This window comes from Aethalodelphis obliquidens, unplaced genomic scaffold (assembly GCF_003676395.1).
Source record: "Aethalodelphis obliquidens isolate GAN/ISIS:26980383/991018 unplaced genomic scaffold, ASM367639v1 scaffold11, whole genome shotgun sequence".
In the NCBI taxonomy this organism is placed as follows: domain Eukaryota; kingdom Metazoa; phylum Chordata; class Mammalia; order Artiodactyla; family Delphinidae; genus Aethalodelphis; species Aethalodelphis obliquidens.
The window spans coordinates 44,605,096-44,631,385 of NW_020837955.1; the positions used below are offsets into that span (position 1 = coordinate 44,605,096).

Below are 26,290 nucleotides of genomic sequence, written 5' to 3' on the forward strand. Positions count from 1 at the left end.
TGGTGGTGATGGTGGTGACGGTGATGACGGTGGTGACGGTGATGATGGTGGTGACAGTGATGATGATGGTGGTGACGGTGGTGACGGTGATGATGGTGGTGATGGTGATGGTGACGGTGATGATGGTGATGATGGTGGTGATGACGGTGGTGATGGTGACGATGATGATGGTGGTGACGGTGGTGACGGTGATGACGGTGGTGATGGTGACGGTGATGATGGTGGTGACGGTGATGATGGTGATGGTGGTGATGGTGATGATGGTGGTGATGGTGATGATGGTGGTGATGACGGTGGTGATGGTGGTGATGGTGATGGTGATGATGATGGTGACGGTGGTGACGGTGATGATGGTGGTGATGGTGACGGTGATGACGGTGGTGACAGTGATGACGGTGGTGATGGTGGTGACGGCGGTGGTGGTGGTGATGGTGGTGACGGTGGTGACAGTGGTGATGGTGGTGGTGGTGACGGTGGTGATGTTGAGGATGGTTTTGGGGATGAAGGTGATAAAGAAGAAGACAGTGGTGAGATGATGAAGATGGTGGCAGTAGGAAAACAATGGTTTAAGGACCTCCATCCACTTTGTAATCTCTTCTGTGAGCTCTCAGATAATCAGCTGGCTCTTGTCTCAAGAGTAAAGTTACAAAGAATTAAGTTTTCATGTCATGTTCCTCCCTCTTCCCCCCAGAAGCCACACTGGTCTCATTCTAGGGGCTCACAGGACTCCAGGGAGAGCGGAAGGGGTTGATCTCACTGCAGGCTCCCCACCCCTCAGCTGGTCTTGGTGCTCAGTTTGTGGAGGAAACTCAGACTTAGGCGCTAAAAGCCTCCCTCCCGGACTTCAGTGCCAGAAACTTCATGTGTCACAGGCATCCTCTGTGGGGAAGTCCAGGCTTCCTGCAGGCCAGGAAGCCCTGCGTCAGTGCCATGTGTGTGTGCGTGTGTGTGTGTGTGTGGACACCTAGTCCGGGCGTCCTGCAGGCCAGGAAGCCCTGCGTCAGTGCCATGTGTGTGTATGTGTGGACACCTCCCAGGGCACTGGGAGGCGAGGGGGGAGAGAGGGGAGGCGGAGGGGGAGGGTGCCCAGGGCAGGACAAGGCTCCACCCCGCCAGCTCCTGGGAGGCGAGGCAGGGAGAGAGGGGAGGGGAGGGGGAGGGTGCCCGGGGCAGGAGAAGGGCTCCACCCCCACCAGCTCACCACAGGTTCACCAGGAAGACGTGCTCGATCTCCTGCAGGATCTCCAGCTCCCGGAACACATTGCGGACCTCACCCCGCTCAATGCACTGCTGCTTGTTCATGTACTTCATCGCGTACATCTTCTCCGTGTCCCGCTTCTGCACGATGCACACCTGAGGGCAGAGAGCACGTCAGCACCGCTGCCGGGACGCGTACCGCGGCCGTAACAACGCTGAAATGACCGGATTTCACGTCCTTGGCAGGAATAAGTCTCCTGTGCAGACTGAAGCCGGGGGGACCCGGCCTGAGAGCACAGATGCCAGGGGTGGCTAGGCCTGCGTGGTGCCCACGCCCCTCACGGGCCGAGACCTGGGCTCCCCCTTCCCAGGGCTTGGGGCAGTGACTGGTTTGGAGGGTTGATGGGGCATGAACGAGAGGACCCCCCGCTTGGTGCCCTGCACCCAGGGAGCCCAGAAGCAAGAGCTGCTGCTCCCACCAAGCACAGGCCACCGTCCCCATCACAACAGGGACGCTCTCAGATAGTGGGGCCCTTGCACAGCTCAAATCCCAACCCTCTGAGCAGCGAGCTGCAATGTCAGTAAGCAGTGTCGACACTGCCAACACGGGGCTAACTGCTTGCAGAGAGACCAGGATGCAGAGGGGAGTGAGAAGCACAGAATAAGGAGAAACTCGGCCTGGGGTCCCTCATGGCCAAGGAGCATCAGTCAGAACCCGGACAAAGGAAACCAGGGTCAAAGAACAAGATACTGGGCTGCAGAACCAGTGCCACGCCCCCCATTCAAGCGGAGACACCATCCCCCCAGGACAGACAACCCCAATCCATTTCCCACAGACTTCAGTCTCCAGATCTTCAAGGAGTGACAGCCAGAGACCCGGAGGAAGTGGAAAATCCTGGAGCTCCAGATGGGTGGGGGACTGTCCCAGATGCCTCACCCAAAGGCAGGTGGCCTGGCACTGATCAGACGTCTCAACGGGCACGAGATCTTGGGCCAAACCTGCTGGATCCAACCCTTGGGTGAAACCCACGTCCCTCACGCAGGAACGCATCTTAGAAACGCAGTGACTTTTCCAAAGATGTTCTTCACAGGTGAACAAACTGTATAACACACTTTCAAACCACCTTAACATCCGACATCCTTATGGACGCGGACAAGTAAGAGCAATGAAATATCATACAGCCACTGGAATAATATTTATAAATACTTTTAATGACGTGTGACAACTTAAAAAAGGCCAAGGGTAAAGGTCAAGCTACATTATTTAATGCAAACAATGTAGACATGACACACCCATATAGGCAGAAGCCAGACCTGCTCGGGCAAACAGAGCAGCCCCGCTGGGGCTGGGGGCAGGGCACGCCGAGCCCCTCCCTGGCTTTCGTTCCTGCAGCGTCATCGTGGCGCCACCTGGTGGCAGACGCCCGAGGCCCAGGCGCACCCACGTGGTGAGACAGCCAGAGTCCTGCACACCCACGTCTACCCGCTACAGTGACCCTCACGGGCACAGCTGCGGTTTCGAGGTGACTCCACGCTCACCCCCGCGCTGCCCACAGGCCGTGTCAGGAGCCCCAAGAGGCAGAGCTCACAGGTGACGCCCACGGGCACAGAGGGGGCATCTTTCACGGCTGAGCTATGCATACCCCGAGCCCACACTGCCCCACCTCGAACCCAGGGGCACAAACCCCACCAGGGGCTGCGACGGCCACCCAGATGCCCACAAAGCCCTGCCTGAAGCTGCGTCACCGGGGCCGACGCCCCAGGAAGACCCCACCCCGGGGACTGGAGGGGTGGGGGTGGGGCTGGGGCGCCGGCCTGAGACCCACATCGCTTCAGGCCTCCAACGACGCCCACCTGGTCTCGAAGCTGTGAAACCACGCGGCCCCGCCGGCGACAGGGTGCGTGCAGAAGGGAGCCCCGGACTGTGGGTGGGCAAGGGCAGCTCTGATGTCCCCTCAGCTTCTCTCCCCGGCCAGAGGGCCCTGCCTCCCGGGCCTGTCCCTCCCCTCAGGCCTGTCCACTCAGACTGGCTGGCCGGTGGCCTCTGAACTTGGCTGACCCTCCGTTTCTCCATCTGGCTCGCGAGCTTGTGAGGGGTCAGTGAGGACGGTGGGTAAGAGGCTTCTGCCAACTGGTCGTGGTCAAGGGCAAGTCCGGGCCTTGTGTGCACGAGTCCACCCAGGGCCGTGTTCCCTGCTGTGACCAGCTAAACAATGGCCCCCACGGATGTCCACATCCTCGTCCCCAGACTTTGTGGGCATGTGACGTCACCTGCAAAAAGGACGCTGCAGGTATGGTTAAGCTGGTGATGTCGAGGCGGGAAGCGGTCCTGGCAGGTGCAGGCAGCCCTAATCGTAATCACAGGGTCCTCGCGGGGGCGGCGGGGGCAGAGCGGAGACAGAAGAGGGTCTTGCTCGGCTCTGGCCCCACAACGGAACGCCACAGGCTGCGCAGCTCAAACAACAGGTGTTTCTCTCATGTATTCCGTGGAGGCTGGACGTCCGAGGTCAGGGTGCTTCCTGGCTCGCAGGTGGCGCCTCTCACCGTGTCCTCGCGTGGCCTTGCACGGTGACATCGCGTAGAGAGTGAGCCAGCTCTGGCCTCTTGTTCTTACAAGGACTCCATTCCCATCGTGGGGGCCCCTCCCTCACGACCTCATCCAACCATCACAAACACCATCACCCTGGGGGCTGGGCTGCAACGTGGATCTGGGGATCCAGGCCATGCAGAAGGAAACGTGACACCTGGAGGGGCTGCAGCTCTGGGAGGAGGGCTGAGGCAAAGGACGGACTCTCCCCTCCAGCCTCCGAGGGAGCACGGCCCTGCGGGCCCCTTGATCCTAGCCCAGTTAGACTGAGGCCAGGGCTCTGGCCTTCAGAACCATGAGAATAAATGTGTGCTGTCTTCAGCCACCCCGTGTGTGGTCACTCGTTACAGCAACCCCAGGAAACAAATGCAGCCACTCAGCCCTCAGGTGCCCTGAGGGACCCGGACGAGGGTCGGTGTCACTGCCATGGAACACTGCTTTCCAAGCTGCCAGGGCTGCTCTGGGCCGTAACGGGCAACCTGTCACTGAGTACGCCAGGCCCTGTGGGCCAGAGACTGGCCAGGAGAGAAGCCAGGGCAGTGGCCACACTGCAAGGCCCCTAAAGGCCACGCATTTTAGGACAGTGAGCCTTTCCGAATCTTTCCTCTATTTCAGCAAAACGGCCCCCAGGTTGCCCTGGGATGGCCAGAGCACTCTCCCCAGCTGGCTGCCCTGGGCGTTGGGGACGCACACCCAGAACCTTCCAAGCTGCCCGGGGACAGCACGGGCTTGACTTAATGTACGTTCGTGCGTCTCCATGTGCCCGGTCCTGGCCGGAGAATGTCACCCAGAAATGCAGACTGACGAAGGGGAGCCAGAGACCCGGGCCTGGGCGGCTACGTAACTATGTTTGGTAAAGTGCAATGACACCAGTTAAAAGCCTGTCACATCTGCTCTCCAAATGCCTTCTCAGGACTTCTGAGCCTGTGGCAGGGTTGGGGTGAGGCACTAGACTTCTCCTCCACCGCCCCCCAGCCAAAGATCCAAGGGGCCGAGAAGGAAGCAGCCGGCGGGGCCCCAGAGGGGCAGGTGGGCTGCCCCACAGGGGCTCCTGGCCGAGGTCACAGGAGAAGAACCCCAGAGCTTCTGCACATGCCGTGGGGCACATTCCGTGGCTGTCAGCCTGGCTGAGTCCCTTGGGAGCGCTGAAGGCCAGTGCCTGCCCCTGGGGCTGCCCCCAAGCTCCGCACGATTCCATCGCTCAGCAGGAAGAACAGCCCTACCTACCTCAGCTGCAGGGAAAGGCCCCCGAGCCCTTTTAAGTGTGAAACCTCAGCCTCCTTCCCACCCTTGGCCTGGAGCTGGGAGACCGGGCTGATGGGTGCTACCTTTGTAGGCTGCCAATCTGGGCAAGAAAATGGGCTGTTATGCAGACGTGGGCCAGAAACACAAGTAAAATTCTGCCACTGCTGAGATGCAAGGCCAACGGCTCCCTCCCAGAGAGCCCTGATGTAGAAACACCACGTCCCAGAATAATATTAGCTCCAGCTCCAGCTGCCAGCCGGCTTCTGATCACACAGACCAGCCAGTACAACGCCACTCGCCCTAGTGGATGCTGCCCCAGGGAGGGGAGCGCCAGCTTCCCGCGGGCTGTGGTGCAGCCCGGCAGCACCTTCATCACCAAGAGGAGCTCAAGGCACCACCGCTGAGCCACCTGGCCCGATTTTCCAGATGCAGTGAAATTCCGGAAATGGAAATCCCCGATGTGCCCACCAGGTGGCCTGATGGCAGAAGGGGGGGCCATCCGTGGTCTGAGGTTTCTGGATCCAGAGGAAGCTGTTAGAGCTGGTCTCGGCCTCAGCATCACCCGGCCCTGCCTGGTGGGGGGAAACCTGGGCCCGACAGGACAGGAAGGGCCTGTGTGCTGAGGACCACACCGGCCCAAAAAGGGCGGGAGCCCGCTGCAGCTGCGTGGGGCTGCCATGCAGGAAGGACAGAGAGAAGCCCAGAAAGGGTGCTGCCGACGTCAGTGAAGACGGCCTCAGCACAGTGATTTTTTCCTGAACTTTCTGCATTTTCTAGATCCCTTCTTTTTTTTTAAGATTTATTTATTTACTTAACTTTATTTACTTTTTGGCTGCGCTGGGTCTTCGTTGCTGCGCGCAGGCTTTCTCTAGTTATGGTGAGCGGGGGCTACTCTTCGTTGCAGTGCGCAGGCTTCTCATTGCGGTGGCTTCTCTTGTTGCACGGGCTCTAGGCACACAGGCCTCATTAGTTGTGGCGCACAGGCTCAGTAGTTGTGCCGCATGGGCTTAGTTGCTCCATGGCATGTGGGATCTTCCCAGACCAGGGCTCAAACCCGTGTGCCCTGCATTGGCAGGCAGATTCTTAACCACTGCGCCACCAGGGAAATCCCTTCTAGATCACTTTTTTTTTTTTCCTGCGGTACGCGGGCCTCTCACTGTTGTGGCCTCTCCCGTTGCGGAGCATGGGCTCCAGACACACAGGCTCAGTGGCCATAGCTCACGGGCCCAGCCGCTCCGTGGCATGTGGGATCCTCCTGGACCGGGGCACGAACCCGCGTCCCCTGCATCGGCAGGCGGACTCCCAACCACTGTGCCACCAGGGAAGCCTTAGATCACTTTTAACATTATTGTTTTGAAAGCCAGTCGAAATTTTCGAAATGAAAATAAGCGAGGGGTTCCTGGGAGAGCTGACAAGAGCTGCGGGATCGCTGGCCAGAGCCCCTTGCGGGCGGTAGAGACTCCTCCTGGCTCTTCCCTTCCGAATGCAGGCTGGCAGAAGGGAGACACTTGTGAGAGCTGGTCTGCGAACGTGACTCTGGGGGGCGTGGTGTCGGGAGTCCGTGGGTCATCCATGGACATACAGTGCCCAGGAGTGGTCACTGCCGTCCTGTGTCTTGCGTGTCACTTGTCATTCAGAGCCATACGGACCTTTGCCAGCTCCCCCCAGACTGCCTTGTCTGTGCTGCGACATCTCCGCGTAGCCTGTCCAGCAGCACAGCTCAGAGGGTGCTCAGTTCAGGAGAGGCCGAGTTGTTTTTGACCACCTGTGACACGGCGGGCTTTGCTCTTCTGGGCTGACCTTGGGAGAAGCTCTGGATCCTGGTGAGGGCTGCACCTTCTGTGCCCTCTTCCGGGACGCCTCTGTGTCCGTGGTTAAGTCACAAAAGGCTGACTGGTTTTAAGCCATGAAAAGTCTCATTGGCTTATAGTCACATTAAAATAGGTAGCCATTTAAAGACTTAACTTTTATTTACCAAAGATTATCCCAGATCACATGAACTTGAAAAACATTTGGATTAGTTTCTGTATTTCTGAGAGTTTTAGAAATACTTAATTTATATAAAGGCTTATTTGTCTAGTCCTAGGACTAGACATGACATTCTGTGTCTTCTTTTTCATTTAATCTTCCCATAGGATGTCATAAAAAAGAGGTCATAAAAGGTTTTTCTTTACCTTTTGAGTAATCTGCCTAGAAAACAAAGATTCTGTGTCTTAACCAAACAATTTCCTGGGCTTCGTGTTGCCTTTATCACATCTTTGATTACTTAGAAAAACGGACTCTTCTCAATATCAAAAGGACTACATTTTCTTTTTCATCAAGTATATGACTTCCTATATTTGCCTTTAAAATCTCTGTCACTTCAGAAACTAACACAACATGGTAAAGCAATCACATTCCAATAAGGATGTAAAAAAAAAAACTTTGTCACTTAGGTTCAATGGCTAAATATTGTTTCATAGTGACCTGCAATCTTATTTAATCGTGTTTTCAACTTTTTGACATCTTTTACAAACTTCCCAAAATCAAATTCAAAATAAAGTCTTTTCGACCTTGAACTAAGTTTGGGATTTTCAAGGGGGCCCCTGGAGAATCTCAAAAGATTTATTATCTTACCTTATAAAAAGAGAGATATTAAACTAATTAGGCATATTTGATATGTTAAATTACATGGGAAATATTGTCAAATTAAAACTGGTGATAAATCTTCTCTATATTTGTATGGGTATATGTTACTTATGTATAAGTGTTTCCAAAGTTATACAAAGTGGTTAGAAATTTTTCAGTGTCCTCACTCTCTATATAATCAGTCATAATTCCAAGTATTATCTTAAAATACTATATGCCACAGAAATAACCAAATTTCCATGTCAATTGCATCATTTTTGCAATAAACTCATCAGATCTCTGACCATGGCTACTCTTCAACTTCAGTCATTTACACATAGTTACTGTTTTACTCTGATACTTTCCTGAAAGCTTTTACAATGAACTTCAGACAAAAGTGCTTCATCTTTAAAAAGTTCACGGAAAGAACTCTGACAAGGACCCTGGAATACAGGTTTCTGGTAACTAAAACCACACCACTGAACCAGATGAGCCTTTCTAAAATCTAGTGGAAAAACTGATGGGTTCATAAAACTACTAATCCAAGATCAAGGAAAACAAGAATTAATTACATGGGACTAAATGAACTCATGAAGATGATTATTATTTTTATGACTTTTTGTTTGAAGCATTGTTGGTTTTTTAATGTTCTGTTTTCCAGGCTTAAGAAATTATTTTTCTCTTTCTCTTTAAGCAATCTGGAAAAGTATACCTTTGTAAAGAGAACTGAGACATTTATCTTTTCCCTGATCCCTGCAAAATTCAGAAACTCTTATTAAATGTCCTGTTTCCATGACAATATAGTTATTTACATATAGGGTCAACAGAATATGTTCTCCTTGTAACAGGATTTAATTTAAAACATTGGTTATGTTACCAGACTTCCACTGGAATGTCATATTTTAAAACGATGTACATGGGATCAAGTGGTTCTAGGTATTTTCACCATAAGAATCTTTGCTGCAAGCAGAGACAACTGATTGGCCATAATACGATTTTGCCATAAAAGATAAAATAATAAAAATAAAACAAAGAGAGACATTTAAAGAGACTTAATGAAACATGAAAATTAATAGCAAAAATTTTTAAGGATTTTATTGTAAAAAATAAAAATGCAAGAAAGATCTGAATACATTTAACATGTGTGTAGATTCATGATTATAGTTGTATTTGGGTATAGCTTAGAAAAAGCAATGAAACTTCCTTTCTTAAAAGTCGACCGACCATTAAGGATTCAAGATTTAATGTTGGATGTAAATTCTTTACGATATAAAAAAATCTGCTTTCTCTCTGGATTTCCCTGGAAGAAAAATGAACAGACAAGGGACGCTGCTGTTTTGTACCAATATATGGAATGTACATAACTAGCAGGACATATCTGGGCGACACGGAAACGTTCCATCACACGCTCAGCCCTTGTATTTCTCCAAATCATCTCGGCCAGATTCTGTGCCAAACACCCAAATTCTGTCTACATCACGTTCTCCACCATCAAACAGCAAAAAGGTTTCACCACTTTCAAGAAATGTATTCTCATCAGGAATCACGTAATCCTTTCTTTCTAGGGAACAGGAGGAGGCTGAGTCTCCTTTCTCTGCCAACTTCCAACACTGCATATGATACATTTGGGAAAGATGGCGTGAGACACTGGATCTAAATTAGCTACGGGATTGGTAATTAATGCTCTCCAAGACTCTTGTGAATTACTAGCCACCTCTTTGACATCTGCTGTAGTTTGGGAAACTTTTGGTTTTGACGGGTGGCAGGGATGGCTGTGCCCACGAAGAATTTGCCGACTGACTTGTTATTTTCAAGTGTAGTTTGCAATCTGGCTTTTACGGCATTGAAACCCAACTGTCAAACCAAACTGTCAACCGGTTATTTTATCTTTTACGGCCAATTAGATGTGCAGGGAAACTGCTTGGGACAAAGATGTTTACAGCGAAAACACCTGACACTCGAATCAGGTTTGACCACAGACTAAGGTGGACCCTGTGGAGCAAAGCTTGTGGAGCCCGGGAGGTTGTGGCCTAGCGCCTGGTGTACGGGGCTCATGTCCTCACGAGTGAGTAAAGGTCACTTCTTAGCAGGTCCAGGGATCTCAGGACGTCTGGGGACATCGAGAAGAGAGGAGCGCACCCAAAGTCACGGGTACCGAAGGTACAGCCTGGTGACAAGTTGCTGGCTTGGCTTCTTAGCCTCGAGAGGCTTTTAAAAGTCGAATCTGGAATTCCTCATAAAAGTTCCAGCAAAGCAGACTTAAAAGACCTACATGTTCAATCTACTCTTGCTGCACTGATATCAATAATCAGGCCAAGTTTAATGAAACCAGACTGATTTTGCAAACAAACAAATTTTCCATTATCTCTATTAAGAATGGGGGGGCTTCCCTGGTGGCTCAGTGGTTGAGAGTCCGCCTGCCGATGCAAGGGACACGGGTTCGTGCCCCGGTCCAGGAAGATCCCACATGCCGCGGAGCGGCTGGGCCCGTGAGCCGTGGCCGCTGAGCCTGCACGTCCGGAGCCCATGCTCCGCAACGGGAGAGGCCACAGCAGTGAGAGGCCCGCATACCACAAAAAATTAGTAATAATAAAATAATAAATAAATAAATGAATGGGGGTGATTGTAGGGACAGAACTCTGTTTCAGTAACAGTACAGCACACCCTGTGGGGTGTCCAACGGCCACGTCTCTTTGTCAGCAATTAACATTTCCAATTTCTCTCCTACCCTTCTGACCTGGAATCATGAGAAATGAAAACTTCCCCTACAAGCTGAAGCTTGACGACTTAGTATAAACTTCAGAGAAATCACACAGGTCACACGTGGACCATCCCCCTGGTGCTGGCTGGGGGCTGCTCAGAGCTCACCCGACGCCATGGCCACGTCCCAACCGCAGCCCAGGAAAAGCAGCAGAACTGCCACCAGCTGCCCTTGCCCTCCCCATTCCGGGGAGGCACAGAAACCACCCTCCTGGAAGTGCCCGCGGCTGACCACCCTCTGGACTCAGGCCCGGCTGGACAGTTGGCTTTTCCTTTGTTTCCACAGAAGTACCTCCCATTAAATGCTGATCGCTCAGACCATGCAAAGGCCTCACTTCTGCGCGAAGGCCCTCCAACGCCGCCTCCTAAAATGAGACACGACTGCTTAACGAAACTGACCTGTTCTCAGGACTGAGAAACTGGTTCACTGAGACATGCAGCAGTTCACAGCTGTGACTCTTCCCGACGGGGGGTGTTGGGGGAATCAGGGCAGTGGGACACGCCCTGAAAGGTGCACTCTGGCCACGATCGCCTCCAGCCAACGACCCTCACAGAGCAGCAGGGCAATGGGCACCTGCACCCCCCTTTCCCTCTGCAACCAGGGAATCACCCCATGTGGACGATCTTATCCTCAGTCCAGGCCGGGAGAATTCTGTGCAAGCAGGCCTTGCTGAAGCATTTTTTCTCCTCCCTCGGCCTCCCACGGACTCTAGTTACCTTTCCACGTCGCCACTTTGTCCGACCCACAGCACAGAAACATTGAGGTTTTGCCTCCTCTGGGTCTTCATTTCCTTACGAGGGCTCCAGCGTCATCCAAAACTTACGTTAAACAATGTGTATGCTTTTGAATGTGAACTTACATTAACTGTGTATGCTTTTCTCCCGTTCCTCTGCCTTACGTCACTTTAATTCTCAGGTCCAGCTGAAAACCCTAGGGGAGGAGAGGGGAAACCCGGCCTCCCCTCCAGCCCCAGGAGGGGCCAGCCCGCGGCCACCTCCATTCCAGACCACGGGAGGACACACCTCTGTTGTCTGAGGCCGCCCCGTTGTGGTGCTTTGTCACGGCCGTGAGAACATCCTGCTTCCTGCCAGTGTCCGTGACCACGCCTGCGGGCACTGGCCCGCCCGGCTCCCACTGGCCTCCCCCAGGCACCCTCCCGCCTCCCTGTCCAGGCGGCCCCAGTCCAGCCCACACCCTGAGCTCCTTCACCACCCTGTCCCACCCAGGCCAGGGGGCGCCAGCGCGGCCCCAGCGGCCCAGACCGGCCCCCGGAGGCCCACGGCCGCCGGGCACATTCACGTTTGTTTGAGCCGGTGCTGGGCTTCCCCTTAGAGTCAGTGGCATCCGAACGCTCTCTGGAGGGGCAGCCGAAAAGGGCTTTAGGCCCCCAGCGGCCCAGCTGGAAGAGGCCGAGTGGGCCAGGCCCCTGCGGGCTCCGCAGAGCCCCCGACGGGAGAGGCTCCAATCAGAGGCCGTTTAAAGCGCTGGGGTTTGGTGCAGAGGGACCCCGGCCGCAGCTCACACAGAGCAGCAAAGGGCCAGAAAGCCTCTGGCATTTTATGAGCAGCCTCCAAGGTTGAGAGCATCGGTGCCATGAAACCATTTCCTCAAATGGAACTGGTCTCGGCTTCTGAGCTGCGTCCTCCCATAATCGACTTAAGACAGACAAAGAAGAAATAGAATTAGATCTAAGCATGAAAAGGAATAAAGTCTGTAGATCCCAGGGCACCAGGGCAGCCCCGGGCTTTCCGTGTGACATGCCACTGGCCGCAGCAGCGCCTCCAAGGCCTGGAATAGTTGGGGACAAATGGCGGGGGGTAATTTTCATTTTAATTGAACACTGCTTACACGTTTGGCAGATTTTTTTTTCCTGGAGCTGACAAGTTGGTCACATAATTCATAGGGAAAGACAATCAAGTAAAAATAGCCAAGAAGAAAACTTTAAAAGAACAGCCAGGCAGGGACGTGAGCCCTGACCAGGTGTCAGAGCGCGTATATACACCTTCCGTGATAACGTGCGGTCCTACAGCGGAACAGGCAGGCAGGCCAAGGGGCAGGAGGGAAAATCCAGAAATAGACCCAACGGCATAAGGATACTTAGTACATAACAAAGGATACTTAGTACATAACAAAGGCGGCGTCTCAAATTTATGGACAAAATAGACTTTTTATGAAAAAATGGCGTTGGGATAACCGAACAGCTACATAAGAAAAGATGTAATGTGATCCATTCATGACACTTTACAAGGCAGAATAAATTCCAAATGCATGATAGGTTTAACATGATTAGGGAAACACAGACGTGCTGAAGGAAACAGGATGGGGTCCTCTACAGCTAGAAGGGGGGACACATCCCTGTGGCCCCAAACCTGAAAGCAACAAGGAAGACCGACAGACACGACTACACACAAGGAAAAACCCACAGCAACGAAGGTGAAAGACAAATAATGAACGGGGAAAGTATGTGCAACTCACTGAGAAATAAAAGGTTAACATCACCAATACAATGAGGCTTTAAAAATAAAAAAGACCATCAGCCCAGGAGAAAAGGGGACAAAGGGTGTGAAAATGGTCTTCGAACACTTTAAAAAGATGCTCAACCTTGCCTGTCATAAAAGAAATGCGAGATGCCATTTCTCACCTGTCGGGCTGGCGGAGGCCCAGCCCTGGCAGCAGCCCTGGGCAGGGGCCCAGGGGCGCACAAGCCCAACGGACGGCGGGCGTGTCTGGCGGCATCACACGTGCATCCGTCCTGCATCCCACACAGCCCGCTTCTAGGAACCAACTGGAAGACGCGCCGGGTCACGCGTGAGGCATGATACCCGCGGCCCCGCCTGTGGTCGCAAAGCTAGGAAGCAGCCTGACACTCACCAGGAACACATGTGGTAGCAGGACGACGGGCCCCTACGTGCCCACGTCCCAACCCCTGGACGCTGCGGACGTGCCACCTCATGTGGCTAAGGGGACCCTGCCGATGGGGGTACGTGAAGGAGGGTGAGATGTAGGGGTTGCTCTGTATGATCCAGGTGGGCCCAGAGTAACCACTGGGCCCTTCGAAGGGACAGAGGAGGTGGCAGGGGGGAGGTCAGAGAAGAGGCGACAAAGGAGCGGAGCTCTCAGGAAGGCAGGGCCACAAGCCCAGGAACGTGGCGCCTCTGGAAGCTGGAAAAGGCGGGACACGGGTGCTCCCCCGAACCTGCAGGAGGGCCCCGCCCTGCCCCACTGCAACTCCAGCCCAGGGCTGACCAGTCTCAGACTTCTGACTCCACGACTGTCAGGTGGCGCGTGTGTGTTGCTGCAGCCATGGGAGCTCGTCAGCATGCCCACCCCGTGGCGGGCTGTGCGGCTGCAAAGGGCAGGGATCGGGGTGGTTCTGAACGAAGAGCATGCCTTCCAGAAACACCGTCAAGTCAGAAGCAAAGTGTAGAGAGCGTGTGAACAGCAGGTGACCGGGCACTTAAGAAGCAGGCCATGCGGATATAGTGAAAAGAAACCAATGGAAACAGAAACCAAGCTTTTCCAAAAGGGATATTCAGGGAGGGAGGGAGACGCAGAGGGAGGAGATATGGGGATATATGTATGTGTATAGCTGATTCACTTTGTTATAAAGCAGAAACTAACACACCATTGTAAAGCAATTATATTCCAATAAACATGTTAAAAAAAACAAAGGGATATTTGTAGGAGGAAGGCGGAAACAGGACAGAAGGAACAGCAGTGGAGGCTATACTTTGTCTTACAGATTTTAACCTGACATCATGCAAGTATCTTATATAATCATTAAATTTAACATAAAAGGTAATCTCTAAAAAATGAGAGCAAAGTAAAAACATAACGTTAATTGCACACCCAGGCCTCCGCCCCCCTGGGCTCTCAGGCAGGCTGACCTGGGCCTTTGGTCCCACAGGGACAGGTTGTCAGCTCAGTCCAGGAAACGTTCTCCAGACCCAGTGCCTGCATCTGAGCCTCGGCGGAGACCCCACACTACCCGAGGGCGCCACCCCACCCCCCCTCACAATCACAGCTAAAGCTCTACTATTAAAATACCACAAGGCACCATATGATCAAGCAATCCACCGCTGGGTATGCACCCAGGAGAATTGAAAGCAGGGACCCAAACAGGTGTTTGTACACCCGGGTTCACAGCAGCCCGATTCACACTCACCTAAAGACGGAAAGAATCCAATCCATCAGTGGATGAGCAGAGAAGCAAAATGTGCCCGTCCACGTAATGGAATGCTATTCGGCCTCTAAAGGAAGGAGATTCTGACACAGGCTACAACATGGATGTACCTTGAGGACATCAAGCTAAATGAGTTAAGCCAGTGACAATGTGGGATTCCACTTATACACGATACATAGATTAGCTGGATTCATAGAGACAGAAAGTAGATTTGAGGTTACCAGGGGCTCAGGGAGCGGGTAGGGAGTTAGTGTTTAATGGGGACAGAGTTTCTGTTTGGGACAATGAGAAAGTTCCCCAGGTGATGATGGCTGTACACCAGTGTGAATGTACCTAATGCCACTGAATTGTATGCTTAAAAGTGGTAAATTTTATGTTATGTGTACTTTACTCTAATTTTTTTTAAAAAGTTAATATCAAGCCAACGTATGTCCCAACTAATGGAGTCAAGAAACACCATTGCTCGAAGGTCTGGGGGCGGAGCTCTCTGACAATGGGGACAAATCCATGACATCTGCTTGGGCTGCAGCCATGGACTGGCCCTGCCCTGAGTGGGCAGTGGGCAGCGGCGGGCAGAGGGGGCGGGCGGCAGGACGGCTTGCCTTCAACGATGTTGCCCACGGCCCCCGAGACCACCTGTGTGGTCGCAGTCGAGGGTGTGCTGGGAACACGGAGGCTGGGCCGAACGTCCGGGGCACAGCACGCAGGCACAGGCTTCTGAGCTCCAGAGCCCAGATCGGCGCCTGGACATCTCAGGAGAAGGGGCTTCGAGCCTGGTCAGGGAGCTGGACGGTGATGGCAAGGGCCAGAGCACAGCCCTCGCCGCCAGCGTAAACACCAGGATCACAGGGCCGAGGACGGGCTGCAGGCAAAGCTGTCTCCAGCAGCCCCGGTGGAGGCTGTGGACAGCCAGGTTCAAGTCCCAGAACCCGACACCTCCACACCCTCGGCCACAGCTGCCCTCTCCTCACGGCGTTTCCACCATAAGGGATGCACGGAACCCCAGACAGCTCCTCCTGGGTTAACTCAGCAAGATGTCACAGCAGCACTTGGGAGGGTGATCACTTGCCACCCGCGAGGTGTTGCCATAGCAATTGCAAGCAAAGGCTTCTCACTCAGATGGCAGCGGGGGGAGGCTGGGCAAGGTGGCGTCACTGGGGTGGCCTGAGAACAGGGCCCGGGAAAAGAGGCAAGGCCGAGGGCCCCCAGGACGGTACTTGTCCTCCCTGCAACCACTCTCTTGCTCTCCCACCCACCCCATCCTCCAGGTCCACCCGAGGGTCCGGGGGGGCAGGAGACTCCTCGGATGGCTGGGATCATCTTACTTCTTTCCCCACAAACTGGAGAAACACAAAGCCATGGGCCTGGGCTCTGGCCACTTCATCCCCTGAGGTTGGTGCCTTCCTTCCCTCCCCAAATAATCACCCAACCAGCCCTCCTTCTGCAGGAGCAAGGGGCCGGGGATGAGCATCTCACCCCCAGGTTGGGCCCAGGTGACCAGAAAAGGGTCCCTGGGCCTCACAGCTGGAGAATAGCCCCCATCCCTGCCCTATTTCACAGCGAGTGTCCTGACTCGGAACCCACGGCCTCCTGACAGGTCTGGGCTGGGGGAGGGCAGAGGGTGGCCAGGCCCTCCTACCCCAACATTGACTGCGGCAGGCACCCCAGAAGCAGCCCCTGTGTCAGTTCCAGCCCAGCCTTTGTGCAGATGCAGAGAGAGGAAAAAGGGGCACCGTGGGGTGTGGGGTATGCAGAGCAGTGGGTGAGAGGAGGCCTGGCCAGTGAGGGCAGGACTCCACCCAGAGTCGAGAAAAGGCCCCGGGAGCCAGAGGGGCTGGAATGCAGGACAGGAGCCCTGGACGCCCCGGCTCATACGCCAAGTCCCGCCCATTGTGCAGAGCTCCGCATCCAGGGCCAGGGCCTCTGGGACTCGCCAACGGATGCCCCGCCCCCGCTCCCAGGAGACAGCCTTTCCTCCTGCAGGGCTGTGCCCATCAGATGCCTCGACACTCACTTCCTGATGCTGCCCGGTCTGGCTGGCTGCCCACTGTTAGGGGGCTCTGCAGACCCCAGTCGAGAGTGGAGACCCACCTCTGCCCCACGGACAGCATCATGGGAGCACATTTAGCCCCCAACGCCCCTGGTTAAGGCAGGAGGGGGCCTCACTATTCCTGGCAGGGATGAGCCACAGCCAGCAAAGCCAGGCCACCACCCTCCGCCCACACCCGGGACCACCCACCTCCTCAGCAGCTGAGGGCAGGCAGAGGGCAGTGGGGGTGGAGGGGGTGCAGCAGGCCGGGGCACAGAAGCCACCGTTCCCAGTAAAGTGGAAATAAAGCTGGAAAATAAAACATATTCACAGTAACACAGAAGATAATACATAACAGCTGAACATAAAACAACTAGAAGAACTAAAAGAACCATGAGAACAATATATACTAAACACGACAAAATGTGAAGGATCCCCGGGGGGTAAGATAACCACTTCCCTCCCATTTAATCTTGAAATGCAATTCCTACTCAAATTTCAATGAGTTTATTTCTGATCTTGACGGAATTTATTTGAAAGCTCAATCGGAAAAATAAATACACGAGAGCAGCTGACATTCTGGAGGATCATGGGCCGGGCGGCTGTGACGCTCTGAAGGCTTTCGGGGGTTAGAACGAAACGGAGTCCCTGAGTCAGGGCAGAGGCCGCAGAGAGCCAAGGACAGGCAGCAGTTCCCCCTGAGGACAGACAGATGGACGGATGGACAGAGCAGCTGAGCTCGCCAACTGAAAAATGGTAAATTCCAGAGGGAGTGAAGTTCTTTCCCCAAACAGAATATTTTCTTTGTTCTGAGTGTAAAAGTAGTAATGATTGTTGTAAACAAAGGCCAGTGTCAGACAATGTTCCAGGTGGGCGTGGGCAGACGCGATGCCTCCCGAGAACCCAGGGAGGATGCACGGGGCCTGGGGGCCAGAGGAGGAGGGAGGCCAGGCTGGCAGGAAAGGAAGGAGGGAGGGGGAAGAGATGGGGAGGGTGGGCGGGCAGCGATGAAGCACAGGTGTCATCAGAGCAGCTCCCGGGCAAGTTCCATCTGGAGAGACGGGACATTTGATTCTTACCTCTAGCCCACCGCCCCACCGCCGGGAAAAAGGTGGGGAAGCCACAGGCGTTCCCTCTAAAAGTAGAAACACACCTTCCGTGTCCTCAGGTAACCAGAGCCCTAGGGAGAGTCCAGCCTTTCGGGAGGAGCCGTGTGGCCGGAGAAGGGCCAAGTGACACTGCCCACTTACACAGCAGACCGGGGCCCAGCCCCAGGGGTCAGCGTGGTCCCGGAAGTTGCCGCCACCCTGTGCACACGTGCGCCCCCTCAACAGAGCCTGTCCCAGAGGGGCCCCGGGGGCTGCGACCCTGCACTGGGCTGCAAACACCACTGATCAGGAGGGTCAGGGGCTCAGAGCAAACGCCCATCGACAGGTCCTGCAGTAATCCTGTGACAGTGCAGCGTGGAGCTGGAATTCAATTTCCTGTGCAAATCAAACCTGGCTGGCAGTGCTGGCGGGGAGGCCCCACTGCGCACGCGCGTGCGCGCGCGCGCGCACACACACACACACACACACACACACACACACACACGCACACACACATGCACACACACGGTGGGGGGGTGGATGGTGGCGTTTGAGGGCTAGGCCATCACCAACACCCATAAAATATAGGCCGATCTTCTCCAAGTCTTAATTATTCCACCGAAACGATCTGCCTTGGAATAAACTGCAGCCACGTCGTCCAGCTGGACAGAACTTCGGGAGACCCCAGCTGAGGCGGGAGCTCGTGCCCATCACACCTGAAAAGCACCCTCATTCCCAGGAGCCGCTGAGTACAGGCCCTGGGCTGGGCAGCTGGAGGCCGGGGGAGCCGGAAGGACTGCCTGGGACCTTCCAGTTCCTTTGAGGGCCCCAGACAAGGAGGCAGAGCCTTGCTCCCCAGGCCCCCTCCCCAGCAGGGGCCCCATAAGTCCCGGGCGCCAGGGACCCGTGGCCATGCACGTGGAGGGCAGGGCAGCCCCGAGCCGAGGGGCCCAGAGGGCAGCCACACGCCAGGCTCACCTGGGCCGCAGCCGGGGAGACAGGTGCCTAGGAGGGGGACGCACACCCCAGGGTGGCCCCAGGAAAGGTCAAAGCAAGGGTGCCACAGCCCACAGGTTGGGCCCCAGGGCAGGCGGTGAGGCTACAGCTGGGCGGGGAGGTGGCCCTGCCCTCCGCCCAGGGGGGCCCGCTGCCCGTGCACAGTCCCCACGTGGCCCCGGGGAAGCCCAGGACTCTGCTCCAGGCCCCGCTGGGCACTCACTGCACGCCGAGGGGCCGCTGGGCTCCATGAGAGCCGTGTCCGTGTCAGCTCAGGGCCCAGGGCTGGGGGCTTCTCAGAGCCCAGGATTGAAGGGAAGCAGGGGCTGTGAATGGGGTGGGTAGGGCCTCAACCCCGGCGGACCCACAGCTGGCAGGAGGGGGCAGGGGCGTGTGTGGGAGAAAGAAACTTGAGGGCGGCCTGGGTGGATATAACAATGCAGGGCAGCCCTGCCTCACCCTGAGGGTGGGCTCCTTTCAAGGAAGTTTCTAGGGCACAAGGAGGGCCTGCCTTGGGGTGGGGCAGGAGACGCCCCAGCACAGGATGCTTATGAGGGCCCCCCGACCACGGGACCCTTCAGTCCTGTGGCTGGAGCCACCCTGGTGTTCATGAACTGAGCAGAAACTAAGCCATGAGCAATTCCAGAGGAACAGGCCTCTGGGAGTTTGGTTCTTAATGAGCCAGACCCGGAACCTGGGGCAGAGGCAGGCAGGACCCCACAGGCCAGCCCCAGCGGGTAGGCGGGCTGTGCGCTGGAGGCGGCAGAGGTGGCGGTCTGGGACCTATAGCTTGGTCCACAGGGCTGGTGCCCCCAACACTGACCCAGGAGCTGGTCTGAGGTTCCCCAGGGCAGCCTCGGGCCTGGGGCAGGGAGGGAAGTAGAGAAGGGGGCAGGGAGCGGGGTCGGAGCTGGGGAGGAAGGGAAAGGGGAGGAGGAGAGGCTGGCTGGGAAGGGCCCCCAAAGGCGAAGGTCTGAGCCCGGAGCCCCACCCGCCGGGCTCCCCACTCCACGCACCCCTGTGAATGAACCCGGTCTTCGACCCCCGCCAGCCGCTGCTTCTGCTGGGAAAAGACTCAGCTATGCCAGCAAATGCTCTGTGCAGGCAGGGGCAGTGAGGTCAAGGTAGGGACTGCCCAGCTCCAGGGACTGCAGCGCCCCGGGGCCCCTGCCCACCTTCTGCTTGTAACGGATCGCTGTGGAGCCCTATAGCCCGCGCCCCGACTACAGTGAGTGGGGCAGGGCAGGAGCACGTGGTCACACCAGCCAATCAGAGGGCTGCCCCGGGCCATCTCAGGCCAGGGCGGGAGGACAGCAGCCCTCGTCTCTCTGGCCATGGAGCTCAGAGGTCATCCAGAGCTGAGCCGGAGAGAGAGGGCCCGGGTGGGCAGAGACCATGAGCCCTGGCAGGAGCCCAGCCCAGCTCAGCTGCCTCGGGGGCCTTCCCCACCCTGCTGACATTAGCTCTTATCTGTCACCCCTTTCCGCTCTCTTGAATTAAGCGTGTGTCACCTGCAGTCTGAGATTCCGGGTACGACACACAACGCCTGGCCGAGGGCTGCCACGAGCATCGCGGTGGAGGTCCACAGTCCCACTACACCTGCCCCTCCCCCAAGGAGGCCCGCCGCCGGGGGCTCACATCTGCACAGACACGGCCGGGGGAAGCCTCGCAGCTGCCAGCGCCGTGTGGGCACGGGCACGGGGGCGGCGGGAAGTGTCCTGTCAGTAGTATCACTCCGGCCTGGCCTCTGCTCTGAGGATGGTCCCAGCCTCCTCGCGGGGTCAGCTGGCCATGACGTCCCCAAAGGCTGGCGGACAGAGCCCAGTCCACCCCCAGGCTAGTGGGGGCTGTGTTCTCCCCACTCATGGCTGCTGGGCCGGACCACCACCAGCTTCCGCTCTGCCTTGGAGAACAAAGCTCTCTACGCTGGGATACGATTTCTCCAAGAACTGGGAACTTGGGAGGGGCTGGGGGGTGTTAGCTGGGTGCAGGATTTCATTTCACAGGTTGGAGACGGCGGGGTGACGGCTGCACGACAGTGGGGATGTTCTTAATGCCACTGAGCTGTGCAGTTAAACATGGTTCACATGGTACCTTCCAAGTGCTGTGTAATTTACCACCGTAAAAAACTGGAAACAAACCAAACACAACATCCAGTCTTGTGTCCAAGGCCCACATGCAGCCAATCTGGGTAATCCATTCCCGGAGCCACTGCCCTGAAGGGTGGAGCCACCTTGCTGGGGGCAGACGGGTCACGTCACACACACCGACCACTGTGCCTCTGTGCATGGGGGCGGGGGGCGCTGAACATTCACACCCACTTGGCCGAGGGGGCTTCCCCAGCAGTTCATAAAGCCGGTCTTCACTGGGCGTCTGGGCATGGTGGAGCCAGCGCACACCCTCTGAAACAAGGCCACGTGTAAACGGGTGCGCACGCGGGTGTGCACGGGGCCCCGCCGTGCACGCTGGAGCTGGCTCAGCTCCTCACTCTCTCTCCTCATGGGGTCCCCGCCAAGCCACCGAGAGCAGCGGAAGGACCAGAGCCCACATTCCAGACACATAACTGCACCTGGCACCGGCAACCGCGGCCCAGAGACCCCTGGAGGCCTAACTAGGGAGCAGGAAGCAGCCCTCCAATTACACTGTAACCTGCGTCTGAAGATACAACCCTGGCAGTACCCCACATTTCCTCCTGTCACCCCACTCTGAGAGCCCCATTCCTGGGACCCTGTGGCCAGCTAGATTTTCAGAGCCGAGAACGGTCGGAGGAGCCAGAATCCTGGGGTCCTGCAGACACTGCAGAGCGGGTGGGCTGCCCAGCTGCGCACCTGAAGGGAGGACAAGCCCCTCGCAGGGGTGCAGGGGGCCCAGCCTGGGGGGCGATGGGGGTGGGGACAGGGCAATGCACTGCCCACCCCAGTCAGTCTTCACCCCAAGAGCTTCCCTCCCCGGCCCACGTTCCAGTCATCTGTATGACACCCACGTCTCCCTGTATAAGCCATCCTTCCCAAACCCAGTCTCGGCTGGTGTCCTCCCCCCCGGGGGGGGCACCTTCCCCTAAGCCCCACCCTGCCTGCCCCCCTCGCCTCCCACACGCCGGTGCTCCCGTGGGAGAAGCCAGGTGGCGGAGACTGTCTCGGGCGCCACCAGCGTCTGACAAGCTCACTGACCAAGGACCTCATCTTTGGATCGACCATCTTTGCATCAACAAAAGGCCCAGGCCCATCAGTCACCTCCTGACTCCAGAGGCGTGAAAAATGCTCTCTCCCTAATGCATACAGCATTTCAATGGATTGTGCACAGGGGCTAATCTGCTCTGGCTATGATTACCCCAGGCCTGGTAACCTAAGGCAGCACTCGCTGTGATACAATGAGATGGAGATAATTAACAGCATTCAAATACCCTGGTAGCCTGCTCCGGCAGCACAGCAATCCCTTTAAAACGCGTACAGGGCTCACAGAGACGGCGTCCAGACAGCTGTGTGGGGCGTGGGGGCGCAAAGGCCTCATGTGTCAAGCCCTCTGAGCTGAAAAGAAACTGTCCATTCAGGGGGATTCACCGCAACAGGCCTGGCGAGGCAGAGTCCCGGGAGCTAATTTTAACCTTTGCAGAGCGCCCCTTAAGCCTCTTTGAGTTGTAATTACCCCCCATCTCTAGGCAGGACAAGGCGACAAGCAGGAAGTCAGATCTGGCCAAGAGAAACCGAAGCAAAGTGGAGAATGGGCTCCGGGGGTCTCTCTGGAGAAGTGCAGCGTGGCCGCCCACCCTGGGTCCTGCCCCTGCCTGACCTGGAGGAACGGGCACAGGAGCGGCTTCTGTGTGAAACGCTTCCCTCTCAGACCTCGAGCCGGCTCTGTCCCTGAGGAAAGCTGTTCTGCTGCAACATGGGCCTTGGTACGGAGAGTGAGGGTGTCAGGGTCTCGGCCCTGGAAGAGCCCGGGGGCCGCGCCATCTGCACCCTCAGCTCCTGGCCGAGCTACTAGACCCCCAAAGACCTGGGCTAAGAAACCCCAGCAGCGGTGAGCGCGGCCGGCAGTCCACCCCGCGGCCCCACCATCACCGGCCTGCTCGGCCGGAAGCACACCCACACCCTCCACCCACAGACCCAGCTGGGCCGGCCTCGCTCACACCCTTGTCCAGCCTCGGCCCCCCGCCGGCTGGCCTTACCTTGCCGAAGCTGCCCTTCCCAATGGCACGGAGAATCTGGAAGTGGTCCAAGTTCACTGCAGAGAGAACAGAGGGATGCCAGGTGAGGTGGCAGAAAGGCCCTGTGCCTGCCACGAGCTCCCCCGCTGGAGCAGTCCCCGAGTGCCCCTATGCTGCGGGAAGCCCCCCACACTGCAGGGCGCCCCTGCAGCCCTTCGGCGGCCCACCTCCCCCAGGGCCTGGCGCTGCAGGGCGGGCCCGAGCCGAGGCAGAGGGGGGCTCCTGGGGGCTGTGCAGCCCCTCTTGCCAGACTCACTGTGGGGTGAGGCCAGGCCACACTGCCCACAGACGGGACACGATCAGACAGGGCAGCTCAGCTCAGCCCCAGGCACCCCGCAGCCCCCCAGTGAAAGCAGCCCCCAACCCACAAAGACCCATAAATAAGTGGCCCGCCCTCTGAGTCTCGGCGGGGGGCTGTGCCCTGTGGGCATCTCTGGACCAGCTTGAGGGGAGCCTGCAAGGGCCCCGGGATGGATAATGGGGCCGTCCACAGCCTGAGCGAAACCACTCGACGCCTTATTTCTACCGACTTTCTTCACAGAATCAGATAGTGAGCCCCACCCCAGGGAAACTGCAGCTCTTCTAACTGTCACAGCCCTGCTGAAGGACGCTCCTGCCGCCGTGCACCAGCCTGCCAGCGTGAAGCCCCGTGGAGGGGAGGGGGCGTGGACAGCTTTCCGGGGCTCCCACTTCTGTTTCCAACCTGACACGCTCTCTGCAAACACGCCACGGGGGTTCACGACGTCCACGCAGGTTTCCCCTCATACTGCTCGGGGGATCGGGTCTCTACCCAGGCCCGGGCCAGCCTGGCCTGTGTGCCCGCAGGTCTGTGCCCCCCAGGTCTCAAACCCCCAGGTCTGTGCCCCCGGGTCTATGCCCCAAGTCTGTGCCCCCCACGTCTCTACCCCCTAGGTCTGTGCCCCCCAGGTCTCTACCCCCCAGGTCTGTGCCCCCCGGTCTGTGCCCCCCAGGGCTCTACCCCCCATGTTTGTGCCCCCCAAGGTCAGTGCACCCCCAGGTCTGTGCCCCTAGGTCTATGTCCCCAGTCTGTGCCCCCCAGGTCAATGCTCCCCAGGTCTCTACCCACCAGGTCTCGCCCAAGTCTGTGCCCCCAGGTCCATGCGCCCCCAGGTCTGTGACCCACCAGCTGTCTGGGGTGGTGACCAGGTGTGGGAGGCTGGAGACACACGGGTCCATGGGGCACAGACCTGGGGGGCACGGTCCGTGAAGAGGCCGCCCCAGGCTGCCCCCGCCTCCCTGTCCCCAGCGCCCCCCCAGCTCAGAGGTTGCCTCCTGAAGCCGCTCCGATGCTCAGGCACCGTGGCCTCTGTCCGTGCGGCTCTGTGCTCCCCACTGCACCCAACACAGTCAGAGAGCCTTGTCCGTTCCGCCACCTTGTTACAGTGCAGCCTCGCTCCCCAGGGAAGACCTCACTACGCTCCGTGGCAGCCTCGCACGCTGGGGCTGCTCAGGCCGTCAGGGGAGCCCCAGAGACCCTGCTGCCCGCTGCACCCACTGCCGACGTCTCCGCCAGACGGTATGGGAGAGCCGGTCTCTGGCGGTGCCTGTGTGCGTGTGTGTGCATGTGCGTGTGCATGTGCGCACGTGTGTGTGCATGTGTGTGCACGTGCTTGGGGGTGGGGCGAAAGTGAGGAAGGAGGGGGCCCAGCACGAGACCCCAGCACGGCACCTCCTCCGGAGCTGAGCGTCTTCGCCCGCCAGTGGGGCTCACCCCTCCCGTCTGGGGATGGAGCCTGGCACCCAGGGGTGACAAAGGCGCCAGGACCGGCACGGCAGGAGGACGCTGCCCTGTGTGAGCAGGGGTGCCTCTGAGCCGCGTACTTGTCAACCTGCACTAGCACAGCCGGGCTGACCAGGCAACCCCAGCACCAGCTCCCACAGCCAGAGAGGTGGATGGCGGGGCAACCCCAGCCCTTGTAGGGACAGTGTCCCCGTGCCAACCTGGGACAGGCCCCTGCCACTGGCACCCGTGTGACCTCGGGGTCTGAGGAGGCCCTCGTGGGCAGCGGGGAGAGGGTGGGGCATCGGGAGCACGGGGCTGTGGCTGCCGTGCAGTGGGGAGACGGGCTCTGCTGGGTGGCTCGGGACCCAGAGACTGCCCCCCCCCCCGCCCAGTCTCCTCCAAGGCCCGGCCTGTTGCCGCCTGGGGGCCCCTGGGTTTCTTCTCCCTTGTCGGAAGCACAGGAGGCCCGCACGCCCACGTGCCCGAGGTCAGCGCAGCCCCGGCTGCTCCCACACAGAGCTGAGGACGAGGGCTGTGTCCCAGGCCCAGCCCAGGGACCACCGGAGGGCCTGCGGGGGCCGTCCTGCTGTGCACGGCGGCCCCGGCGCCCTGGGGGCAGGAGGTCCAGCCCAGCGGCCCGGGCGCAGAAGCTACGCCTTCCTGCGGGGCAGCTTGCTGTGCTCCCTGCCCCCCCACCACACACACGGCCCGAGCACGGCCCCAAGCACGGGCGCCCCAGGCCCGTGAGCTGGCAGGGTGCTCAGCAAGGTGGTTAGAGAAAAGCACAAACGCCAGACTTCCACTTTTTCAGGACAGGAAAGATGGGAACGCAGCTGCATTGAGAGGTCAGAAGCACAGGGACGCCCACGTCCCTCCCTGTAGAGGAGCTTAAACGGGCTGAATGGATGGCTCCTCTCCTCCCAAGAGACGTCGGGAGGCTAAGGGCGCCGAGCCAGGCCGCGGGGGGAGCCCAGCCTGCGGTCTGCGCTGGGCGGCCCACGGTGCCGGCTCTGTGTTTTTGACACAAGTATCCCCACTTCCTAAGACACCGGCAGGGCGGCCGCAAGACGGCAAACAGTGCAGCGGGCGGTCAGGGAAGCCGCTTGGGGAAGACGCGGGTGGGACAGGACCCCAGGCGTGCCTGCCAGGCATCTCGAGAGCAGTGAGGCCGGGTCCCCGGGCAGGCCCCGGGCTGGGCAGGGTGCACATGGCAGCAGACCAGAAGCCACGAGCAAGGAACATGCCAGTGACCCTGCCCGGAGGCGTGGCCGGCCTGGACCCCTCCAGGTGAGCCGCAAGCCCACCTGGCTAACCAGGTCACTCTGCCCTCCAGTGACTGGGGGCTGCTCAGGGGACCCAAGGACCACTGCTCCACCCTGATGCCCACGCCCAGTCTACCCCCGCCCACCTGCTGGGGCAGGGAGCGCCTGGCGGTGCCCACTGCACACAGCGGCTCACACTCCCTCCCGAGACCCCGCCCCACAGCCCTCCGGGCGGAACCCGAGACCCCCTGCGGCTCTGGGCCCCTTCTTCCACCCCACGCCTGCTTCTGGCCACACACAGCGCTCTGGATGCACTCCGGGGAGGACCAGCACCTCCCACGAATGCCCCCCACCCACCACCCCACCACCCCACCCCCACCCACC

At 57.6% G+C, this 26,290-nt stretch overlaps 1 protein-coding gene across 4 annotated transcripts in view; it reads right to left on the reverse strand.

Moving 5' to 3' along the window:
- Positions 1-26,290, reverse strand: part of STK32C (serine/threonine kinase 32C) — an 82,683-nt gene that overhangs the window by 12,623 nt on the left and 43,770 nt on the right. For 2 of the 4 annotated variants that reach the window (XR_003433989.1, XM_027113008.1), the window contains 2 exons: positions 22,862-22,917; positions 1,202-1,353 (listed from right to left, as the gene is read on the reverse strand). Coding sequence is in view for 3 of the 4 variants with exons in the window: in XM_027113008.1 (XP_026968809.1) it covers positions 1,202-1,353; positions 22,862-22,917 (208 nt within the window). In the remaining variant the exon portion in view is untranslated. Of the gene's footprint in view, positions 1-1,201; positions 1,354-11,256; positions 14,882-22,482; positions 22,496-22,861; positions 22,918-26,290 lie in introns of those variants that run through there. The other 2 variants (XM_027113007.1, XM_027113006.1) reach the window with 2 other exon arrangements.